Source organism: Rhincodon typus, chromosome 2 (assembly GCF_021869965.1).
Source record: "Rhincodon typus isolate 14 chromosome 2, sRhiTyp1.1, whole genome shotgun sequence".
NCBI lineage: Eukaryota > Metazoa > Chordata > Chondrichthyes > Orectolobiformes > Rhincodontidae > Rhincodon > Rhincodon typus.
The window spans coordinates 36,720,866-36,745,793 of record NC_063333.1 but is presented as its reverse complement, the minus strand read 5'-3'; the positions used below and the strand labels follow the sequence as shown (position 1 = coordinate 36,745,793).

General features: G+C 40.1%; 1 protein-coding gene across 1 annotated transcript in view; it reads left to right on the top strand.

The window, feature by feature from the left end:
* Positions 1-24,928, top strand: part of gpr158a (G protein-coupled receptor 158a) — a 529,808-nt gene that overhangs the window by 326,754 nt on the left and 178,126 nt on the right. The window contains exon 5 of the mRNA XM_048614342.1: positions 14,452-14,520. Within this exon, the coding sequence (XP_048470299.1) occupies positions 14,452-14,520 (69 nt within the window). The remainder of the gene's footprint in view (positions 1-14,451; positions 14,521-24,928) is intronic.

Below are 24,928 nucleotides of genomic sequence, written 5' to 3'. Positions count from 1 at the left end.
GTTAATTGCGGATTTCACAAAACCTCTCCACGTAGTCTTACGATTCAGTTCCAGCTCACCCACCTTTATCCCTTCTGTATTCATGATATTACGGGATACACATAGCCTTGATTTTTACTAACCCCAACACTCTTTGCCTTCTCAGTAATCACGTCGGTAGCAATCAAGAATCCAATAAATGTGATGGCATCTGTATATCTCAGTTAATAAAAGTCCTGACCGATTGTTACAACTGAAAGGTTATTGATATTTGTTTTTATTTATCATTACCTTTCTCATCAAATGGCCTAGAACAAAGGTGAATAAACGTAGTTACTATGTGTAGTCCTGCTAAACAACTTCCTTTACAATGACAAGGTTTAACTAAGTCTATGCTAATAGAATTGTCAAAGGAGTTAAGGGTGGAATTCCCTGCAAAAACTAAGAAAGCAAATATAATTGAAATACTGGTATAGCACCAAGATTTGTAGAAGTTTGATAGAGATTACATATTCCAAGTCATGAGTCATTGATGTTCGGGATAGTTGAATTTTAGCGCTTTGAACAGGAAAAAGAAACAAAGCAGTTAGAAATAAAATTCCAAAATGCAGAAAAAGCATAGGACTTTGAAATTGAAAAAGATGGAAAAAGAATTGAAAATTAAATAAAACCTTTTACTTGACGAGACAAAAAATGCACTTATGAAGCTAGAACTAGAATTAATGACTTGGATGTGAATCATAAGGTATAATTAGTAAGCTTGACAACAACATGAAAATTGGTGGCATGTTAATAATGAGGAGGATGGTCTCAGGCTACAGTCTGTTATTTATCAACTGGTAAATTGGACAGAACAACAGCAGATGAACTTAATCCTGATAAGAGTGAGATCATGCATTTTGGAATGGTAGGTCCCTATGGAGTAGTGAGGAACAAAGGGACCTTGGTGTACAAGTCCATATATCCCTGAAGGTATCAGCACATGTAGAATGGATGGTAAAGATAGCATGTGGAATGTTTGCCTTCATTAGCCAAAACATAGAATACAGTAGTAAGGAAGTCATGTTACAACTTTATAGAACATTGGTTAGGCCATAGGTGGAATACTGTGTACAGTTCTGGTTGCCACACTATTGGAACGATGTGATTTCACGGAAGACGGTGCAAAGGATATTCACCAGGAATCTTGCCTGGGACGGAAAGTCTCAGTAATGAGGAAAAACTGGATAGGCTGTGTTTGTTTTCTTTGGAGCAGAAGAAGCTGGGGGAGGATCTGATTGAGATGTGTAAAATTAAAAGATGCATAGACATGGTAGATTGTGAGAATCTTTCGTCCATGGCAGACATGTCTAAGACCAGAGGGCATAAGTTTAAGTTGAGGAATAAGTGATTTAGAGAATATCTGAAGAAGACCTTTCTCACCCAGAGGACTGAAGAAATATGGAGCACATTGTGTGAGAAGGTGGTGGAGGCATGTACTCTCGCAACATTTAGGAAGCATCTGGACAAGCACTTAAAATGCTGGGGCATAGTAGGCTATGGACTAAATGTAGGTAAATGGGAGTATTATAGTTTGGTGTTCATTGGTCGGCATAAACATGGGGTCCGAAGGGCCTGTTTTTATGCTGTATAACTTATTAATTGCAAAGTGAAAAACAGTAAAATGATAGGGACTTTTGGATTCAGACCGCAGTTAACAAAGATCTCAGATGCTGAGGACAATTATGATAAGGAAAAATCTAGCCACGACCTAGAGTCTAGTGAGGAAAAGTTTAAATGACCAAAGTTGAGGACAGGGATGTTGAAATATTCTCTGTGTCATAAGAAAAAGTTGCAAAACAAATGAAGCCAAAGGAAAACTAGACACTATCCATTCAGAGCATATAAGCTGAACACAGAAAAGGCTGGAGAAACTCAGCAGGTCCAGCAGCAGCAGTGGCGAGAGAAACTGAGTTGATGTTTCAAGTCCAATATGAATCTGCTGTCCTTGTGTCTGAAGAAGAGTCATATTGGACTTGAAGCATAATTCTGCTTTCTTTCTGTTTTCTCTTCCTGAAAGTGGAAAAGTAGATGTTGAGGTTGGAAGAGAGAATTGAAGGCCTAAGCATTTCTGTTGTTACAAAAGGAACACCTTAATTCAGAATTCTGAAAGTTGCAAGGGAATTAATCTATGATCAAGACACAAGAGATCCATTAAAATTGATCAATGTAATATTTTTAAAACAGAAAGATGAATCCTATCTTTTGGACTATGTGAGAGACCACAGGAACATGAAATTAGTTCATGTAATCCCTACAGTGTGGAAACAGGCCCTTCGGCCCAACAAGTCCACACCAACCCTCAGAGCATCCCACCCAGACCCATTCCCCTAATCTATACATTCCTGAACACTACAGGCAATTTAGCATGGCCAATCCACCTAACCTGTACATCTTTGGACTATGGGAGGAAACCAGAGCACCTGGCGGAAACCCACACAGACACAGGCAGAATGTGCAAACTCGACACAGACAGTCTCCCGAGGCTGGAATCGAATCTGGATCCCCAATGCTGTGAGGCAGCAGTGCTAACTACTGGGCCACTGTGCCACCCTCAGAAGCGTTAGCCCAGGAGCATTTATAATCTTCACAAAGCTGAAAGACTGGTCAGACCAATGTGGTGAAACCAAAACATATCGAAGAGGAGATGTAAACATTAGTGTTATTAGGTTCAATGGTTCATGTAAAATACTGAAGTGAATTTCTGTTAGATGCTCTAATAACAGGAAGAAGAATTGGCTATCTCACACTAAGATGGTGAAATGATATTGTAGAAAGGTAAATAAGAAGGAACAAGTATGTCAGGTGGTAAAAATAGAGAGGATAGCTCAGACAGTGTGAGTGGGATTGAAGGAGAGGTAAACAATTTATAAAGTGAACCTTCTAATATCCAATCGACCAACACTGTAGTACCAGGACAGTTTAATACCATATTCTCATGCTTAAAGGAAGGTCTAGTATGGCTACTTATGGAAGTCTTGAAAATCTGTAGAGATACACCAGGGCATAAAAGCTTAGCCAGACATGATGTGGGTGTAGGAAAACAATGTTCTTATTGTTCAAGCATGAAGAAACAAGCTCAGGTGGAAACAAAGATTCAGTATAGATTAGAAAATCATTCACATGAATGTCAGTTAATTTGTGGAGATGTCTTCAGAATGGTCAGTAGCACATGGAAGCTAAGACCTATTATTTGTTTGGCTGGTCTCTTTCTATCCAGAGAGTGTGGGTGGATCGATACGTAAAAAGTATGAAATGAATGGATTGTTCAAATGTTTTCCTGTCCATTATATAAGCTCTTAGACTGTTCTTTGTTGTGCTGTTGAATGGTTGAACACCATTGTTTAATTGTGTGTTGTAGTGTGTTATCATTTGGTGATGAATTCTATAATTTGCTAGGAAATCTCTGAACTGACTTTAAATAAACCGTAGTCCATTGTCTGTAGTGACAGTGTTTGATAAACCCTATTTTGTGATTAACTTATCTACAATTCAATGACCCTGAAGTGGTAGTTACAGAATTTGCTGAAATGATTTATGGCCATTTGTTATGTTAGCTATGATCAACAAGCAGATAAAGTTGATTCCTAAGGACTACATGTACCTCTCCAAAAATATCAACTTTTTTGCTATTTTTTTGCATTTTCTAATATCTAGGTTCAGTATTGATGATAATAGGTCGATTTGCTCAATGATGTAGAATGCTTCTAGTCGTTTGAATTCCCATGTCTCTTCAGCGTGAATTATAAATGGCAAGAACCAGTTTTCTTGAACTGGTGGATTTGATATGTCAATGTAAGAAGCGTGACAGTACCTCCTAATCTGCCCAAATCCAGTAAAAAGAAAGGATGCTGACCTCTATGGTGCTTGTACTCCTTTGGGAACTTCAAGTTTAAATCTAAGCCTATCAAAAGGCTTATCCCCGTAAGACTCCTGCCTTTATTTCCTAGAAAATGAACCTATTTGTGTGATGTCTTATGTAGCACATTGGAACTGTGATCGTTCCAAAAATGGAAGGTATTTCAGCATGGCAAATTCAATTTAGACTGCTGATGTTATGGCTTTTGACAAGAAGAAAATATCAACATTGGAAGATGTTCTGTAATTTATGGAATTAAAGTGTTTTCAGTTGATTCATCACAATTTGGATCATTGGTTAGTAGACCACATTTAAAAACTAACTGCTACAATTCTGTCACATATTGTTTGATGGGCTCACGATTTCTATGGCATCTCTGACGAGATGCATATTATTTGATCATCACACTTTTTTTTTGACTTGAAGTACTTTTTGAGATCACTTACTTCAATATTAAATGTAGTCACATCTTCCGTGAGCAGCTTGGATATTCACTTGTCTGCTACTTCAAGATAATGTACAAGTATTACTTTCCTATGGATTACTGTCATGCCAGACTGTAGGTCCCTGTAGTGAACAAGCAGTGATGAAATTAATGGCTCTGGAAGTGGTAAAGTTATTTCTTTCCAAGTCATCTACAGCATCCCTTTTGTATTTCCTTGTTTACTATATATCCTAGATGTATAATTTATTTTTGAATATTTCAAAGCCTCTCAGAACTTGCAGGATATTGTACACATACAGATGGCATCAGCCAGAACCCAATTCTTCTCCAGAAGCTTCCCATTTCAATTACATACATGCAAGCTTGAACAATCAAGTACAGTTTCAAAGATCAAAGATCTGACTAACAAACTCAAACACAGATCAATCAAGACATTGCACATGAAAGACGTCGACTTTTATGTTTATTAAGTTGAAAAGCATCAGTACAGGTGAAAGGACCATTATAAATGTGGTGAGCATTGGAGGGGGAGCTGTGACAAAGAGGGAGGGAGTGTCGCTGGCTGGGGAGGGAGTAAATATCGGTATTGAGGGAATGCTGATTGTTCAATCTTACCTTGTCTACCTTGACCAGCCAGTTGAAAAGTCTGGCAAAATGTATCAGTTCAAGAGTGGTTGCAGGGTTCTCTGATTCCAGCAGTTCACAGCTACACCCTCTCTACGCTTCCCACCCCTCGCCCACCACATTAAAACTTTATGATGTTTAAGGAGAAACTATCAATCAATGATCATCCGAAGATCAGAAAGAAACTCAGAAATTGCAGGAAAAGCTCAGGAACTCTGGCAGCATCTGTGGAGAGAAAACAGAGTCAATGTTTGGAGTCCAGTGACCCTTTCCAGATCATCTGGAGATCATGCCTATTCCCAGCATTGGTGCGTAGGGATCCAATTCCTCTCACTTCTGGTTGGTATGCTCAAGTATCATGAGGTACAATGCAGCCAGTCAAACAGCAGTCTATAGGAGTAATGGACTTTTCATGCTCGTAAAGCGAAATTCAGATCCTTTGTCAGGGAAATCATGCACATGTCTAAAACACAAACATACTAGAATTGTGTTGTGAGAAAGCTGCAGATTTTCATCACTTTGTTTTGGAGCTTTTTAAAACTCATTGGCGAGACTGGCATTTATACATCATCTCTAATTGCCCTGAAAAGGTAGTGATTTTCCACCTTCTTGAATTATTGCTGTCCTTGCTGTACGAGTATGCTCACAGTGCTATTAGGAACACACTTCCATGATATTACCCCACTTACAATGAAAGAACAGCAATATAGTTCCTAGAAGAATAGTGAGTGGCGTGGAGCATAATTTGCAAATAGTGGCTGTCCCCATAAGCCTGCCGCCCTTCCTGTTCTGGATATTAATGGTTATAGGTTTGGAAGATTTTGTTGAAGGGGAGTATTTGGGGCGAGTTGCTGCATTGCATCTTGTAAATGGTCTACTTTGTTGCTACTGGGTGCAGATGATGGAGAATGTTTTGGTTTGTGGATCGGCTGCCAATCAAATGAACAGCTTTGTCATGGATAGGTATGAGTTCTTGAATGCTGTTGGCGCTGTACTCATTCAGGGAAGCAGACAGTATTCAATCTCAATCCTGACTTGTACATTGTTCATGCATGAAAATAAATGCCACATTTTCTATAAATGCAGAATGAATGTTTAAGTCTTCCGTCATTAGGGGAAGTTGTTTCTACAGAAATTACTTCCTCAAAATGAATATATTCAGATTTTCTGCAAGAAAGGGCATAGACTCTTTCTAAAACATTACCTTTATTCTTTCATTAGATTCACCTCCGTAGTGAGGAGAACAGAGGCACAACTGACTTAGCTGTATGTGCATTAGGAAATTTGGAGCCATATAAACATTTCAAAACTATTAATCATCAACAATTCTCATATTTTAAAGATTTATAACCTAAGAACTGATGTATTAAAGTGGCTTTGAAAGAAATGACTTGCATTTGTTTAATACTAATCTGAGTGACTCAAAGCCATTCAGGCTAGAATTAGACATCAAACCCTATTTGGTTTAATGCATTCTAAAATGACCACTGAAGCAAAAGTTTTGATGTGCCATTGATTTTCTGCCTGTCTGTTAGATCTGCTCTTTTAAGTGATGTTTTGAAAGAACCTGGAGAATACTACTTACGGTGCAAATTTATTTACTTGTAACAATCTCACTGGGTGCAAGTTTTCAAAATTAAGATCTAACTCTGTTTTCACCCATTCCTCTTAGGCCTAATTTCCACCCCAGATCATTGTTTTTCACATTGACTTAAATGGAAAAGCTTTTGGGAGTTATGTAAAACTTGCTACTGATTCAGTTTTTTATATTTTGTGTTTTCCCCAAAGGTTAATTTAACCCTGAGGATGAGAAAGCATTATTCCATTACCTCCCTGAATGTATTTTGACTATGGTGCAATTTTTAGGCATATATCATGATGGTTTCTTCATTCAATTCCTCTTAGAAACATACATTTTTTAAAAATCTAAATGAATCCAATTTCTTTGAAGATGAATGGCAGGGAGATTTGGTTTGTATCTTTAGCTCAATGGATATAATTATGTGTGTAAAATAGTGCTGTTACTTCAAGTGCACCATTCGTGACTCCTCAGATACTGAAGCAGTCCATGTTCACATGCAGCAAGATCTGGAAAATATCCAGGCTTGGGCTGACAAGTGGCAAGTGACATTCGTGCCACACAAATGCCAGGCTATGCCATCAACAATAAGAGACAATCTAATCACCGTCCCTTGACATTCAGTGGTGTTACCATCACTGAATCCCCCACTATTAACATCCTAGGGGTTACCATTGACCTTAAACTCAACTGGACTCATCACATTAATAAGAGCAGGCCAGAAGCTGGGAATAATGTGGCAAGTAACTCATCTCCTGATTCCTCAAAGCCAGTCCACCGTCTACAAGTCACAAGTCAGGAGTGTGATGGAATACTCCCCACTTGCCTGGATGAATGCAGCCCCAACAATACTCAAGAAGCTTGACACTACCCAGGACAAAGCAGCCAGCTTGACTGGCACTACATCCACAAGCATTCACTCCCTCCACCACCGATGCTCAGTAGCAGCAGTGTGTACTATGTACAAGGCGCACTGCAGAAATTCACCAAAGATCCTCAGACAGCACCTTCCAAACCTACGACCACTTCCATGTGGAAGGACAAGGGCAGCAGATATATGGGAACACCACCACCTTCAAATTCTCCTCAATGACACTCACCATCCTGACTTGGAAATATATTGCCGTACCTTCACTGTCGCTAGGTCAAAATCCTGGAATTCCCTCCTTAGTAGCATTGTGGGTCAACCCACAGCAGGAGGAATGCAGTGGTTCAAGAAAGCAGCTCACCACCACCTTCTCAAGGGCAACTAGGGATGGACAAGAAATGCTGGCCAGCCAGCGATGCCCACATCCCACAAAATGAATAGAAAAAAGAACTGCACTTTGCAGTGTGGTTAATGCCAGGCACCATTGTGGTAAAATTGTCTGCAAAAGTGTTCAGAGACTGCACTGGAAGGATGCAGTGTAAACACATTATGATGTTAGTCTGTGCGTAATGCTGATTTCAGTCGTGGTGCCATTTTCAACATCAGTTTTCCAACTATTTTTATCTCTTAACTTTGCAAAGTCAAACATGCTTTCAACAGCAGGGAAAACACTCCACCAGTACTATCTAAAAAGATCATCAGCCACTTTCAGGTCAGATGTTGCTCACTACTGTCCCAGTCTGCATTTTTAGAAACACCATGATGTTCCAGGAACATTTAAAGTTGGTAAGATCTACAGGGAGTAGTGTAGCATGTAATGAAGGTTTTTAAGAGCTTTACGCTTGATCCCAGCAGTTGCCATCCCTCTTGCTCTGCAATATGGCAGGGAGAGTAAGCAGAAGTAATACATAGCCAGACAAGAAAAGAGAACAAGGAGCAAAGTTCTCAGCAGGAGGACATCCATTGGCTTCAGGAAACAATTCTTTCACCTCAGTAAAGAACAAAGTCTGGTCTATCGCCATTTTTACCGAAGATGTGCCAGATTCTGTCACCGAGCGCAAAGAGAACTGTCACCTCAGAACTGTACAAGGACAACAACCCACTGGCTATCTAAGTAACCATGGCAATGAACTTCTTGCCAGCCATGTTGTGGAGATGTTGCTGTGGACTAGAGTGACAAAGTCAGAAGTCACATGACACCATGTCGTAGTCCACCAGGTTTATTTAAAATCATGAGCTTTCATCAGGTGAAGTGGAGGGAGGTGCACAGGCACAGAATTATATAGGTGGAGAGCTAATGGTAAGACAATTCTAGGTAGTTAAGAGTGTCAATAGATAAGTACAAATAGTGTGAATGGAGTATTAACAAGCTGAATAACTAGTGAATGGATGACCTATGAACTCATTAAGTAAGGCAGAGAGACAGTTATAAATAATCAAAACTGAGAAAGTACTAGAGACAAACCAAATGGACGGAATAACATGAACAGGTATCAGAGTCGCATGTTGAGGGTCTAACCAAAGTAAGTATTAATCAAAAACTGTACAAACTAATTAAGGTAGAGAAATAATCACAAGTAATCATGGTAATGGTGTCAAAACAGAACAGTAAAGGAGATTTTACAAATATAGAACAGTATGGTGGGGTTACATGTAGCACAATATGAACCCAAAATTACAGTTGAGGCCGCCCTCATGAGTTCAGAACTTGACTATCAGTCTCTGCTCGGCGATTCTGCATTGTTGGGTATCTCGAAGGCCGCCTTGGAGGATGCTTACCCAAAGATCGGAAGCTGAATGTCCTTGACCATTAGCATTCCTGTCTGGCGATTGTTGCACGGTGTCCATTCATCCATTGTTGTAACATCTGGATCATATACCCTCTGAGAAGAGAGAAGAAGGCAGAGGCCACACATTGCTTTACCAAAATAATGAGCACCTCAGTGGAGCAACTGTCACTCAGTGTTCCCTTTAAGCTCCATGTGTATTGCTGCTTTGCAATATGCAATGTACTGTATACAAATGGCTGCACACAACTAATGATTTCTTGAAGATGCTTGCATGCATATCTATATGGCAAGCTTTAGGGACTGCAGAATAGAAAATGTGAGCTGAACATTGCAAATAGAAGCAGAAGATACGATTGATGAGATTGACAGAGCACAGGTGGCTTTGCAGGTGCCGTTTATAAATGCAAAGAATACCACAATCACAAAGGATTAACTCCCTAAGCTGTAGTTGGTGTGCATGCACATTGTGTAGGTGAATGCGCAATATCCTTCCATTCAAAATGATGCTTTGTTCCTATACCAGTCTAGTGTATTATTAATATTTGAGCCATCATGTTCAAACAGTGCCTGCTGGGTGATAAGAACTATCTGCTGATCATTGCCTCATTATTCCGAGATACAGTCCAGGCACAGACGGGCATCATCTGTGATGTACCACGATATTTGCTGTTGCACAAAATGTCATTGAGAAGACCAGTTGGGTACTTACTGTCTGAATCTGTCTGAAGGAGACCCTGCAGTATTCATCACAATATGTGTTAAGATTCATCGTGGTCCACTGTATGCTTGAGAAGCTCACTAGCCTGAGGTTGCAGATCTTGCTAACAGGTATATAGCAGCAGCTGCAAAGAAGGAGGTGGAGGAAGAGAAGAGGTAAATGTCATATTCCCTTTCCAGCCAACTGTCTATGATTGACTCATCTGACTGTATATCAGTAGTGCAATCCCGATTTCCCTTGCTGCCTTCCTTCTCTCACTGAACATTATACTTGACTACAATGCTGAACTAAAAGAAGCCACAAAGCTGCCATCCCAATCAGCATCATTAAACTAACTATTCGATATCCATATAGAAGTAAACTAATTGTTCTTGTGTAATTTCAGGATAGTGAAGTTCTCCAGGACACAGCAGGCCATCATTCTCTTAGTGCCTGTCTCTCATTCGTTTCCTCCCCTTGGAATTCTGCTCAGTGTTACGTCAGGGGCAGACATATGGCTGGCAGTTTTCACTGGGGGAGACCGCAGATGGCCTTGCAGAATGGCCTCACGTAACTGTGATACTAGAAGGCTAGGCATCAAGCTTCATGAATGTGCAGCAGTCAGGCAAGAGAAAGGATTCTGGAGACAGCATAGTAGAATAGCTTCACAGAGCCACAGCCATTTCCCAGGGCAGTGCTTCAGGAAGCCTAACCATTTATCAGATGGAAGATTGCAAATTTGCCATGATACCCTAAAAATCCTTTTGGAAGGGTGGTATTAAAAGCTTGGATGGCAGCAGATTGAACTGGTGTGGCACCTTTAGTAGCTTTCCTCTGCTTCTACTCCACAGAACTGAAACACTGGGTAGATTGTGCTGTAGTGCAAGCTGAGGCATCGGCCATGCATCATGGTTACGTGTAAAATGTTCTGGTGAGTTGGCATCACCATCAAGTTGGAAAAAATGGGTTCCACACTCAAAGCCCTCTACCAGATATCTCCATGTACTTACACAATGATTACAGGCCTAATGGTGGGCTTGTTAATGTACTGAGTGTTCCTTTCTGGATCCCCATTTACGCACTACTATTTCAAAGTCCTCAGCTTCTCTACAACTGGACTCACATGCAACCTTGCCCTCTTGCATACTGGCACCATTGTCCTGGCTGCACCCAGTTGCCTGGCGACTTATGATATGGAGATTCCACCTCCCTGCTACTGTTTTAAATGTCAGTATACGAGCTGGTGTCTGTGAGTGTGCTTTGAGTTGTGATGTTTCCTTATCATCAGTTTGTTCTTTCCTTTGCAATTTACTGTCCTATACTGTCTGGCTTAGTGGCAATTCTCAGGTACCTTAATAAAATAAGTTGCAAAGGTAGCGTTGCAGTGAAGGGGACAAGGAAATGAAGAGATACATTCTTAAATAAATCAGAAGAAAGTGTGTGATAAAGGCCTGGTGTGATATGGGAAGAAGCATTAGGTATAGTTGTTTTCAATCCTTGCAGCCTAACCATTGCCCCTAGCCTCGATCATTGCCACTTTAGTAATGGCAAGCACCATCTTCATCTTTGGGATGAGGACATGTAACAGTGCTTATCCTCAGTTATATAATCTCCTGTTCTGTCAGAGAGGGAAGTGTGTCATTGTGTATGGGGTTGGGTGATACAGGTGCCAAGATTGCACAATGTGTCCACGATGTGAGGGTTGTAGGGTGGTAAGCCTGTGAAGCTGAGGTGAAACATTGAATGTGGAGGGTACATGTTGATTGATAGAAATTGTCATTCATTTAATGATGGTGGTGTGGAACATTGCGGTGGGAGGATAATTGTATACAGTGACTTGATATGGCATTTGAATATGCATTTATCGACTTTGAACTACTTGTGTGAGATCTTGAACCACTTTTGGCACTGCATCCAGATCATTGGGACTGCACTCCTGGAATTCTTTGCCATAGTTATCTGCTCCCATTGCCTTCTCTGAGTTTGCCTAAAGGATCTTCTGGCTCCCTACCAATAAAGAACCACTTTCCTTCTGTCCACCTCCTGCGCCAAGACATTTGTTTCGTGTCAGAGAATGTTGGAGGCTGCATTTCTGCTATGTTTGCCATTTCTATGTCTTGCCAAAGCCCAAGGGATTTTTGCAATGAATTTAACACCCTTTGTCCCAAACAAAATGCACTTCACTTTTAAGAGTTTAAACTATGTAGAGTAGACTAGCTTGAATTTTCTAATGATCTTCTGCCTCTTGCTTAAGTCTGTAGCTACCCAGTAGCTCGTTGCATGATGCAATCGTGTAAACAGGAACTTGGAATGAAGTCTGAAATGCAAAGAGCAGGCTTAAGTTAATCATACATTGCAATTCCTCCATCTGTTCTTGGACCTTATTCTTTTTTTGTTCTCTCGTGGGGGGTGGGTATTGCTGGCTGGCCTGCATTCATTGCTCATTCCTAGTTGCCCTTGAGAAGGTTATGGTGAGCTGCCTTCTTGAACCGCTGCAGTCCACATGTTGTAGGCTGATCCACAATGCCCTGATGCAGGAATTTCAAGGATTTTGACCAAACAAAAACGAAGGAACAATGACATATTTCCAAGTGTCCTCACAGATGGAAGTGTTCGGAGCTTGAGAAGGTGCTGTCTATGGATCTTTGGTGAATTTCTGCAGTGCATCTTGTAGATAGTACACACTGCTGCTACTGAGTGTTAATGGCGGAGGACGTGGACGCTTGTGGACGTAGTGCCAATCAAGCAGGCTGCTTTTTCCTGGATGACGTCAAGCTTCTCGAGTGTTGTTGGAGCTGCACTCATCCAGGCAAGTGGGGAGTATTCTATCACACTCCTGACTTGTGCGGTGCAGATGGTATACAGGCTTTGGGGAGTCAAGAGGTGAGTTACCCACTTCAGTATTCCTGGTTCCTGACCTGTCCTTGCAGCCACTATGTTTATGTGGCAAATCCAGTTGAGTTTGTTGTCAATGGTAACCCCCAAGGTGTTGATCATGGGGAATTCAGTGACAGTAACACCATCGAATGTCAAGGGTCAGTTGTTAGATTGTCTCTTATTGGTGATGGTCATAACCTGGCATTTGTGTGGTGCGAATGTCAGTTGCCACTTGTCAGCCCAAGCCTGGATATTGTCTAGGTCTTCTCGCATTTGAACATGAACTGCTTCAGTATTTGAAGAGTTGCAAATGCTGCTGAATATTGTGCAATCTTGGGTGAACATCCCCACTTCTGACCTTATGATGGAGGGAAAGTCATTGATAAAGCTGCTGAAGATGGATGGGCCTTGAACACTGCCCAGAGGAAGTACAATAGAGATGCCCTGAAGCTGAGATGACTGACTTCCAACAACCAGAACCTCACTAAATGCTAAATACTTATAAATAACAAAAGTGATCGCAACAGATAAAAATTCTAAAAGAAATTAATAATGTGGATTTTTGAGAAATTTCCAGTGAGATTTAATTTCTAATTTAATTAATTGAAAACATTGACATGGTAGGGGTGATTCGCTGGTGCTGTTCATCATTTTGTTATTCATACAATTTTCTTTTGTACTATAATTCTTAATCTAGAGTAAATACAGTACTGAATGTGGACAAGCTGATCTTTTCTCATAGGAATATATTTCTCATAACAATGTTGATAAGTGTGAGGTCATCCATTTCAGTAGGAATAACAGCAAAATGGACTATGTTTTAAATGGTAAAAAATTGCAGCACACTGCTGTGCAGAGGGACTTGGGTGTCCTTGTGCATGAATCGCTAAAAGTAGGATTGCAGGTGCAGCAGGTAATTAAAAAGGCAAATGGAATTTTGTCTGCCATTGCTAGAGGGATGGAGTTTAAAAACAGGGAGGCTATGCTGCAGCTGTATAGGATCCTGGTGAGGCCACACCTGGAGTACTGTGTGCAGTTTTGGTCTCCTTACTTGAGAAGAGATATACTAGCACTGGAGGGGGTGCAGAGGAGATCCACTCAGTTGATTCCAGAGTTGAGAGGGTTGGATTATGAGGAGAGACTGAGTAGACTGGGATTATATTCATTGGAATTCAGAAGAATGAGGGGAGATCTTATAGAAACATATAAGATTATGAAGGGAATAGATAAGGTGGAGGCAGGCAGGTTGTTTCCACTAGCACGTGAAACTAGGACTAGAGGGCATAGCCTCAAAATAAAGGGAAGCAGATGTAGGACTGAGGTCAGGAGGAACTTCTTCACCCAAAGGGTTGTGAATCTGTGGAATTCCCTGCCCAGTGAAGCTGTTGAAGCTACCTTGCTGAATGTTTTTAAAGCAAGGCTAGATAAATTTTTGAACAGTAAAGGAATTAAGGGATATAGTGAGTGGGCGGGTAAGTGGAGCTGAGTCTCAAAAAGATCAGCCATGATCTTATTAAATGGCGGGGCAGGCTCGAGGGGCCAGATGGCCCACTCCTGCTCCTAGTTCTTGTGTTCTTATGAATGGCAGTCTTTTTTTCAGTAGGTTGTTACTTTGCATTAAGTGTCAGGTTTTTTTGTTAAATTGTTCATAATTGATATCTAACAACAATGTGAATTTTTTTTTCATCTTTCAGAGTATCAGAGCATCAGGACTGGTGTTGCTGGAGACAATTCTTTTTGGAGGTTTGCTTCTGTACTTTCCAGTAAGTGTTTAATGATTAATGCTTAAATCAATGATTCAGTATAAGTACTCGATGAAAGGTTTTGATCTATGGACAGATAGGCACACAAATATAACTAATGAAATAGTCTGCCTGGAGCCATTCTCACTGTCAGTACTTATCTAATATGTGGCAAGCTGCCTAAGTATTGAGATGAAGCAAAGAAAAAATGGGCAATCACATTTACATTTGTTTCAGACCTGTTTTAACAAAAGACATTTACAACATTGCATTGCTGTCCATTATAAAGTATTGAAAACTTAATATACCATAGATGTGTGCGTAGACAGCTAATGCAACTAACTAAAACTTCCAACCATTCATACTCAGTTTGCTCTGCTGGTCTATGTCTTTCTTGTTTGTTTCCCAACCTGATAGGTTGTTACAACTTGGCCAATTACATTTTTTGTTTATTCATGTGATGTGGTCATCCCTGCTTAGGCCAATGTTTATTGCCCATCCCTATTACAACATTCCCTCTGGTATTCCTTTCCATTATGCAAACCTCTGAGGTCTGTGCGTGGTTGCGGCTTTTGGAAGCATAAGCCAATGTGTCAGCATGCCGATTAGCATGCATTATTGATCCTTAGTTCCCTCGAGAAGGTGATGGTGATCTACTGCTTTCAACCAGTGCAGTCCATGTGGTGTTGGTACACCCACAAAGCTGTTAGGATGGATGTCCAGGATTTTGACCCAACAACCGTGAAATGATGGTGATATATTTCCATAGCAGCATATTGAGTGGCTTGGAATGGAGCTTGCAGGTGGTGGTGTTCCAATGTATCTTTGCCTTTGTCCATCTAGAGAGTATGGTTGCATATTTGGCATGGCTGTCTGAGGAGCCTTGGGTGATTTTTTGTAATGCATCATGTAGATGTTACACATTGCTGCTACTATGCATCAGTGATGGAGGGAGTGAATGTTTGTGGATGTCATGCCGGTCAAGCTTTCGATGGTGTTAAATTCTTGAGTGTCGTTGGAGCTGCACTCATCTAGGTCAATGGAGAGTATTCCATCACACTCCTGATTTGTGCCTTGTGCATGGTGAATAGGTATTGGGGAGTAAGAAGGTAAGTTACTCACTGCAGATTTCCCAGGCTATGACCTGCTCCTTGAGCCACAATATGTATATGGCTAGTTCAGTTCATAAGAACTTAAGAACATAAGAACTAGGAGCAGGAGTAGGCAATTCAGCCCCTTCAGCCTGCTGTGCCATTTGATATGATCATAGCTGATCTTATCTTAGCCTCAACTCCACTTTCCTGCCTGCTTTCCGTAACCTTTCAACCCATTACCGATTCAAAATCTATCTACTCCTTAAATTTATTCAATGTCCAGCATCGCTTGCCCTCTGTAATCGTTAGTTCCACAGATGCAGGACTCTTTCAGAGAAGTAATTTCTCCTTATCTTTGTTTTAAATTTACTACTTCTTACCCTAGAACTATAACTTCTCATTCTAGATTACTCCACAAGAGAAAACATTTTGTCGATGCCCTTTAGCATTTTATACACTTCAATTAGATCTTTCATACTTCTAAGTTCCAGGGAGTATGGGCCTAACTATGGGCTTTTCATATGACAAGCCTCTTACCTCTGGCGTTCAGTTTCTGTTCAATGGTAAGCCCCAGGATGATGATAATGGAGGATTCAACAATGACATTCAATGTCAAGGGGTGATGGTTAGATTATGTCTTGTTGGAGATGGTTATTGACTGGCACTTGTGTCATGCCAATCTTACACATCACTTATAAGCCAATCCTGAATGTTCAGGTCTTGCTCCATTTGGACAACTGATTCCTTCAGCATCTGAAAAGTTGAGAATGGTACTGAGCATTTGTACAATCAACAGCAAATATTGCCATTTTTGACCTTATGATGAAGGGAAGGTCATTGATGCAGATGGTTATGCCAAGGACATGACCCTGAGAAACTCCTGCAGAGGTGTTCTGGAGCTGAGATGATATTGATTAATCACTTGTCCAACAATATTAATAGGTAAAGTGATGCTGTGGCAATATAGACAAATTTCTAAGGAACTATTTAAAATACACCTTTATTTTGTTGCTTGATATTTTTCAAGTTTTCTGATCTATTCTTTAAAATTCTTGTTAGGGTTTGTCAGTATCTTCTCATATGATTGATTTTTTTCACAAGCTGTACTTTCTCCTCATCTCACAGGTTAGAAAAGCACTTTTGGAGATTTGATCATAAAATAATATATTTTTCTGCTTGTCTTTCCAGCTTTTGTTTCAATTCTTGAGTTCATCTTTGTTTGTTGAAGTAACCAACAAATCATGACTTATATTCAAATACAACTGTTTTGCTCATCTGATCCGGAGAAATTGTATCCTCTAGTGCTGTTATAAGAGGGATTTTCCTACATTCAACTGTAGGAAATCTTTGCAGAGTGCTGTGAAGAGTATTGTTCCATATTTAACAAAGGATGTGAATGCAATTGGAAGTAATTCAGGGATGGTTTCTAGATGAATACCTGAAATAGGCATATTGTCTTCTCTGGAAAGGTTGGACAGACTCGGGTCATGTCTATTCGAATTCAGAAGTGTAAGAGATGACTTGATTGAAATTTATAAAATTTTGAGGGGCTTTGATAGGGCAGGTTTGGAGACAAAGTTTTCTCTTATGAGAGAACCTAGAACTAGGGATCACTGTTAAATAATAAGGGGTCATCCGCTTAAAACAGAGATGAGAGCAATTTTTATTGCCATCAAGGAGTCGTGAGTCCTTAGAACTCTTCTTCAAACGGCAGTGAAAGCTGAAACTTCGAATACTTTTAGCGGAGAAGGGGATAGATCTTAATTGGCAAAGAGATGCAAGTTTATGAGGGGTGGCTGGGTATTTGGCACTGAAGTTACAGTTGGATCAGCCATGATCTTATTAAATGGAGGGGCAGGCTTGAGATGCCAAAAAGATCTACTCCTGCCCCTAATATGTATGCTCATATGTATGCGTGTGGCTAACTAAAAGAACACAATACATGTCAATGACCAGGACCTTAATGTCCTGACAGGAAGTCTTTTGGACTGCTAAGCTGTTGCCCACTAAATTAAATAAGGGATCAGAGAACTGGGCAAGTGTTCACCAGGAGAGTGGATACTGGTTCCATCATAGGCAGTTCTGGGAGGTAAATCAGAAACTGTTCTGATGAGCTAAAATAAGCAAGGAAATTTTCACTGTACTAAAATAATTTCTTGGCAGTAGATTTACAATTGTAAATGATTTATTTTAATGAATGAAACATAGGACCTGAAAACAAAAACAGAAGTTGCTGGAAAACTCATGCATCTATGGACAGAAAACAGAGTTAACGTTTTCGGTCCAATGTCCCTTCTTCAGAACTGTCCTTCTGACCTGACCTGACCTGTTGAGTTTTCCAGCAATTTCTGTTTTTGGTTCTGACTTCCAGCATCTGCAGTTCCTTAGTTTATTTTTGTTTGTTGTAGGACCTGAAAACCCTGGAACTGTTTTGACATAGTGGATGGAGGGAAAAGCAAAATTTCTGCTTTTCTTATTGTCTTATGGATGAATTTGTTCTCATTGGAAATCCCACATTTAGGCTACCTAACATATGCAGGTCTTACCCATATTATTTCTGGCATAACATGGGAGTATCGCCTGAAGTGGACAGAAGTTGCTTGCTGCACCACATTGCTGGTTTGGGAAAATTGATTGAAAGGATACTCCTACAAAATCGGCCAAGAGTCCTTCTGGTAATTCTAGCTTTATAATTAATTAAGATCTAAAAGAAGCCTGTGAATAGCAGAGCTCTCCTCGCTGCATCCTCAATCTTATGCTGAATGTCAGGATTTCAAGGGTGTTTGTGTTAAACTGGTGACCATATTTTTGAACTACTCTGGGAAGGAGAGCAATTTGCATCAGCCTCAGAAAAGGACAGAACACCACCAGATCAGAATCCCAACTTTAGCCTCTCCCTCCCAACACTAGCCATTCCTCATTCTTCCAAAAACATTTTGTTGTTAAACCATCCTTTCCAATCACAGGAATTTCTGGACTTGGTTCATTTGAAAATCAGCAACAATTCAATTTTAGAACAAATTTAAACCAGTTGCAATAGTGGAATTTATAGTAGGTTGTAAACAATGAGGATTGAAATGATGCTTGCTTTTCTAAACTTGAAATGGAAGAAATGAATGACTACCATTTGCAAGTTAACCTAAAATGTTGTGGCAGGAAATTTGAGTTGTGTGAGCAGTGGGCACTTCACCTACTGACAGTACATTTTAGAAAGTAGCTGGCAATGCACCTGTAATTTCCCGATCTCTTGTGAGGGGAGCAGCTTCTTGAAATATTACTTCCTGTATGCCGAATTAACCTTGTGAATTTTTCCCTTTACATTTCTGCCTGAGGCAAATCTGCAATGAATAGAGACAGATGAGAAGGAAGGAAGATGGAGCTTAAATGGAGAAATGGTGCAGTTTGTTGTTCTCAAGGTGTGTGGCTGAAGGAAATAGAGTGTCTTGATCAATTCTTTGATATGCATTGCACTAAATCATATTATCTATCCTAAGTACCATAAAGTATATTTTGAGTCTGTTCTCCTGTTGTGTGATGTGACTGATTGGGAGCACAGTTTTGATAACAGGATGTGAAGGTCATCATTTCTGATTATGGCACTCATAATTTTACAGTCATTAATCTGACCTCTGTCTGATTCTCCACTCTACATTCCTACCAAACAACATTGAAAATGCAGTCTCACAAAATTCACGTGATAGTTACATCAATATATATGCATGAAAACTGTGCCCAACTCTTAGAACTGCTTGCTCAGAAAGCAGCTCGTGAGTTGGTGAGTGGCCTTTGATACTAGCTAACATTGATACTAGTGACATGCCATTCAGTTTTTTCATGGAATAAGGTCAGCAGCTTGCTGAAAGATACTAAACATCATTATTCACCAAGCATCCTGAGTAATTACCACAGCCACTAAGTAGGAACTCAACAATTGACACCTTCTGAGCATTATTCAGTGGTGTTAAGGGAGAAATCCATCTGGTAATGCAGTAGAAGTTGGTGCTGACAAGCCAGTATGTTCTGGACAGAGCTCCCCTGAGCTGCCTGTTCTGCAATAATGTCAGTACAGTGCACTTACACGCACCTGTTTTCCACTTATATATAGAGATTTTTCACTTTGATGCACCTGCTAGAATACAGGGAGGATATAAAGCAAACATATTCCTTTCTCATTGAATTATTAAATGAATCATAGAATTATAGAATGCTTACAGCACAGCATGAGACTATTCAGCCCACTGCGTCTGTGCTGACTCCTTGAAGAAGCAATGCACCATATACCATTTCCCATTCTTCTAATAATCCTGTAAATTCTTCCATTTCAAATAATAAGCTAATTCCTTTGTGAATGACTTGACTGAATCTGTCTCCACAAGACTGTCAAGCAATGCATTCTATATCTTAATCACACACTGCACAAACATTTTTGTTTTCCTCATTCTTTTTTGCCAGTCACCTTAAATCCTTAAAGGTTCAAGATGGTGGCTCACCACCTTCTCCAGAGCAACTAGAATTGACAACAAATCTTGTGCTAGCCAGTGATGATCACACCCCACAAACAATTTGAATGAATAAAAATAATTTCTTAAAAATGCCCTAATACGGTCTGATTCTTGATCCTTCCACCAATGGGGACAGTTTCTCCCTATCTCCTGGTTCAGGTACAGTGTGCCAAATGGCCTATCTTTGTTCTGTGATTCCCTACAGAGACACCTTATGATTTTGACTACTTCCGTCAAAGTTCCTCTCAAGCTTCTCTTCCCCAAGGAGGACAGTTCCAACTTCTCCAATCTGTCTACTTGATTGAAGCTTCTCATCCTTGGAGCAGTTCTTAGGAATCTTTTCTGCAATGTCTCTATTGCTTTATATCTTTACTCAAGTGTGCTGCCCAGGACTGTCAGTGCAGTAGAAAGCATTAAGAAACAGCAACACAAGTCTCATTGCTGCATATTACAGCTGGGCATACCTGCTCACATAAGTAGCAAGTCTGGGTAAACACAGGCAGCTGAACAAATAGAATCATAACATATTACAGCACAAAAAGAAGTCATTTAGTTCATCAAGTCTGCACTGATGTTCTCCTCTGTGTGACCCACTCAGTTCAGTGTTTTTATTATTCTTCTTTTCAAGCAACTACGTATAAAATGAATCATAGAATTATGTTTCTATGAATTTAATATAATTCATAAATTGTGTTTTAATGATGACCCGTGGCAAAAATCTTACATTATGACCAGGTTTCAGAGTTTCATAAAAAAGATTACAGCCAAGATATACAAGCCACTTTGATGTTCTGAGTATCTTGTGTCACTTAACAGACTCTGCAACACCAACAGGATAGCTTAGGTTTTTAATCTGAGGGGAGTTGATAAATACATACCGACCATGAGACCTGCACGGTCCTCCCTAAAGGCCAGAATAGAGCTGGAGGTCTTCCTTTCTGAACTAGTTCACGTTCACAGTGCATTCATATTTTAGCTTGCTGATGTATCTTCGATAACTCTGAAATGGGAATAAAAAATGTCATGCCTAAAACTTATGAAGATTTTGATGCCATGTAAGAAAATCATGTGAGACTGTGCGTTCTTTGCAAAGAACTCTGTCCAGGTTAGTGCTGGAGCTCACAATATGAAAATCAATTGGCAATTCAGCCAGATCCCCTTTTTAACTTCCAGTAACTGTCTTTGTGATTCTATCAAGTTGTGTAAAGCTATATGTGGCACCAGGGGACACCCTTACCATATTCTATCAGTTTGCTGATTGTTCAAGGTGGTGAGTAAAATACGTTAAGTCATCACAGTTAATTTGCTGTTGATGTGCTCAAAAAGGAGTGCTGTAATTCTTTCCTAGATCTGACAGCATAGAAGGAGATCAATCAGCCCATTGTGCCTGTACTGGCTCTTTGAAAGAGCTGCCCAATTTCATAAAATATGGAGCAGGTACTCTGAGACCATCTCCTTTGATGCTTTCCAGCACCTCACTGATGGAGACCTTGGTAAACTGTGTCCCAGTGCATGCTGTTTGAGAAGGCAATTATGACCTGAAAAGGCTGATGGATGTCACAAAATAAGCTCTTCCCATCAGAACATGTCATCATGGTGAAAGATAGTAGTAGTAGACTAGAACTTCAAGACAGTCGGGGGCAGAGGTGATTGTAGTAGTCATCACTAAGGAGAAGGTGCTGAGAAAGCTGAAAGTTCTGAAGGTGGATACATAACCTGCACCAGATGGAATACACCTCAGAGTTCTGAAGGAGATAGCTGAGGAGATTGTAGAAACATTGATAGCGATCTTTCAGGATTCACTGGAGTCAGGTAAGGGCCCCAGAGGACTGGAAAATGACAAATGTAACACCTCTGTTTAAGAAGGGAGGAAGGCAAGACAGGAAACAATAGACCGAGTAGTCTAACCTTGGTCGTTGATGAGACTTTAGAGTCCATTACTATTGACGAGATCGCGGAGTACTTGGACTAAGTCACCGTGGCTTTCTCAAGGGGGAGTCATGCCTGACAAATCTGTTAGCATTCGTTAAGGAGGTAATGAGCAAGTTCAACAAAAGAGAGCCGGTAATGTGATGTATTTGGATTTCCAGAAGCTCTTTAATAATGTGCCACACTGGAGGCTGTTAAATAAGGTGAGAGCCCATGGTATTGGGGCAAGGTACTGGCATGGATAGAGGATTAGCTGACTGGCAGAGGCAGAGTGTAGGGATGAAGGTGTCTTTTTCAGGATGGCAGTTGGTAACAAGCATGTGTTCATTTTGGCATCTTGGCTATTGTATAATGTATTGACAATCTGGATGAAGGAACTGAAGGGATTGATGCTAAGTTTGCTGATGATAAAAAGATGTGTTGAATATTGAGGGGTGTTGAGGAGGTGGAGAGGCTGCAGAAGGACTTGGACAAGCTAGGGGAGTGAGCATGTCTGGCAGCATCTGTCAAAAGAGAAAATGTTAATGTTTCAAGTCCCATGACTCTTTATAACAAAACTAAACAAAAAGAATTTTTTTGGCCTTTGAATTGTTGACTTTGCATGTGGAAAGGTCATAGCAGAAATCCTGGTACATAATGTAAATGGATCTCCAGCCAAAATGTTGAGGTCCTGCAGGGATGAATTTCTAACAGAAGCTCTCTTCTTTTGTTGAAAATGCACTATTGGGAAAATTGCTCCTGTGATCTTTTCTGTTATTGATTTAAAGACAGAAAATACAAAAGCGATAGTATATGTTCACAATTAAATTATAAAGGAATTCCTCAGTTAATATTTTCGTATTGGGAGCTATGAAAGTCAGTTCAAGTTGCATAATTGATTACAGCATGATTGCTGTGAAACTACAGCATTTCATATTTGCTATACAGCATTGAAATGTTCTAACAGTGAACATCTTCATACATTTGTGACTGAATGTTGCAGATCAATATTTAAAAGCACATCTAAAATAATAAACCTTGTTTGCTACAGAGTCCTCTTCAGAGAATAGCAGTTTCAAAATGATCATTAGCAATTTGATTGCAATGTTAGGAACTAATTGGGATTGGAATCTGAATGATTCAGTTTAATGCCATGTAATCAATATGGTTGTCAATACCATTTCAGTTAGTATTGTTCTACTGCTTTACTGTTTTCTTTTCCTGCCTCCAAAAGACTCAGCTTGGCATACAGTGATAAATGCTTTACACCCTATAACTCAACCACATTAATCAGGAATTTAGTTATACAATTTGCCCAATATTAACGTGACTCTATCTTCATCCATTGTTGGTGCCTCCTTGAAAGAGTAGGTCTTTTGTTTTTTGTAATTATTTTTAATCAGTCTGTTCACAGATGTTATGGCAAACATCTGGAGCAGGTAGGGCTTGAACATGGATCTGCTAACCCAGAGGAAGTGACACTACCACTGCACCACAAGACCCCTTTATCAGAGAACTGGATGGTTTTTAATGGTAATTTGGTAGTTAATGGTCACCAGTTCTTGGTGCTAACTGCTATCGTCTTCTAGTTATTTCCAAATCAATCTGTTCAGAGGTGTATGACACATCTCTGGAGCAGGTGAACATGAACCTGGGCTGAGAGGTAGGGACACTGCCATGGTGCCATTAAAAACCCTTTCTATCTTCATGTAACAAGCTCTTTTAATAGGAATCACCTGGACATAAGCAGGAATTGTGAATCTCCCCTTCCTGATCCAGGAATGCTGAGACCAATGCCAACAGATTAGCTGGCTCAGAATGCTTCAAGACCTGAAACTGGGACCTCCCTGTGTGGTGTGATGCAGCTTGACAACAGGTCATGAATTGAACGATTTGGGAATCCATTAATTCCTTTCTAATGATCATTGTCTGATCCCAGAGTCAACTTACTGGTATTATACAAGCATTATTTTTAATGGAATGTTGCCTATTGTTAATTGTTAGTGAACTATTTGTTCTCTCTATACAGTGCTCAAACTGTAGATGGAGACCATGCATGCAGAGATTTTATTTCTTCCAAACATTTTAATACTTGTTTAAGCTCTGCTTATAAGATGCCACCATAAATCTTCTGTAAAGATTTTAATCATTTTCTTTAAAGATGTGCTGATGACAAAATTGATTGGCAAACTATTTTGGTTTGTGTTTGGAGAATGTATTGCGTAAATCACATCAAACTACAACATTGTGGTGCATACCTATGAGAACATTGGGCTCAAGGTGGTATACAGTGATTCAGAGAACAAGGAAGCAATAATGATAAAGCCCAATTCTGCTGCACGCTGCAGACTTTGTCCATCCATTCAATCTGGACAAACAGATACAGTGACCTTTGTGTAACAAAATATTGTGCATATAAAATCACCAATCTCAAACTGAATCAAATGAATCTATGGAATATGGAGACGTGGAATCATTATGGCAAAGAAAGAGACCATTTGTCCCATTGAGTCAATGTAGGACTGGTCGTCCTTGCTTTGGGACAGTATTCTGATTGACCACATTGATTCAGAAGCCATGTGATCTTCCAGGCTTCTTTTTTGTATTTCAAAAATATACTTTATTCATAAAAATGTCTTTATATGTATATGGTCAAAAATACAGTTCAGTTTTGTACAGTAGCATTATCAAGGAAACAAACAAATATTGGAGTTTGACTCTATCCAACAAACATACCAAAGGCAGTATCTACTTGTGCAAGGTTATATTTATGTAGAATTGAGGCACCAGACGGGTCCGATGACTGATCAGACCCCCCTTTAACTTCGGCAAAAAGACCTTGGGCAGTGGTCTTTCTCAACTGGGCCTTGGCAGCAGCTGCCCCAAGCTTCAGTGTGTCCCTCAGCACGTTGACCTGGACCTTGT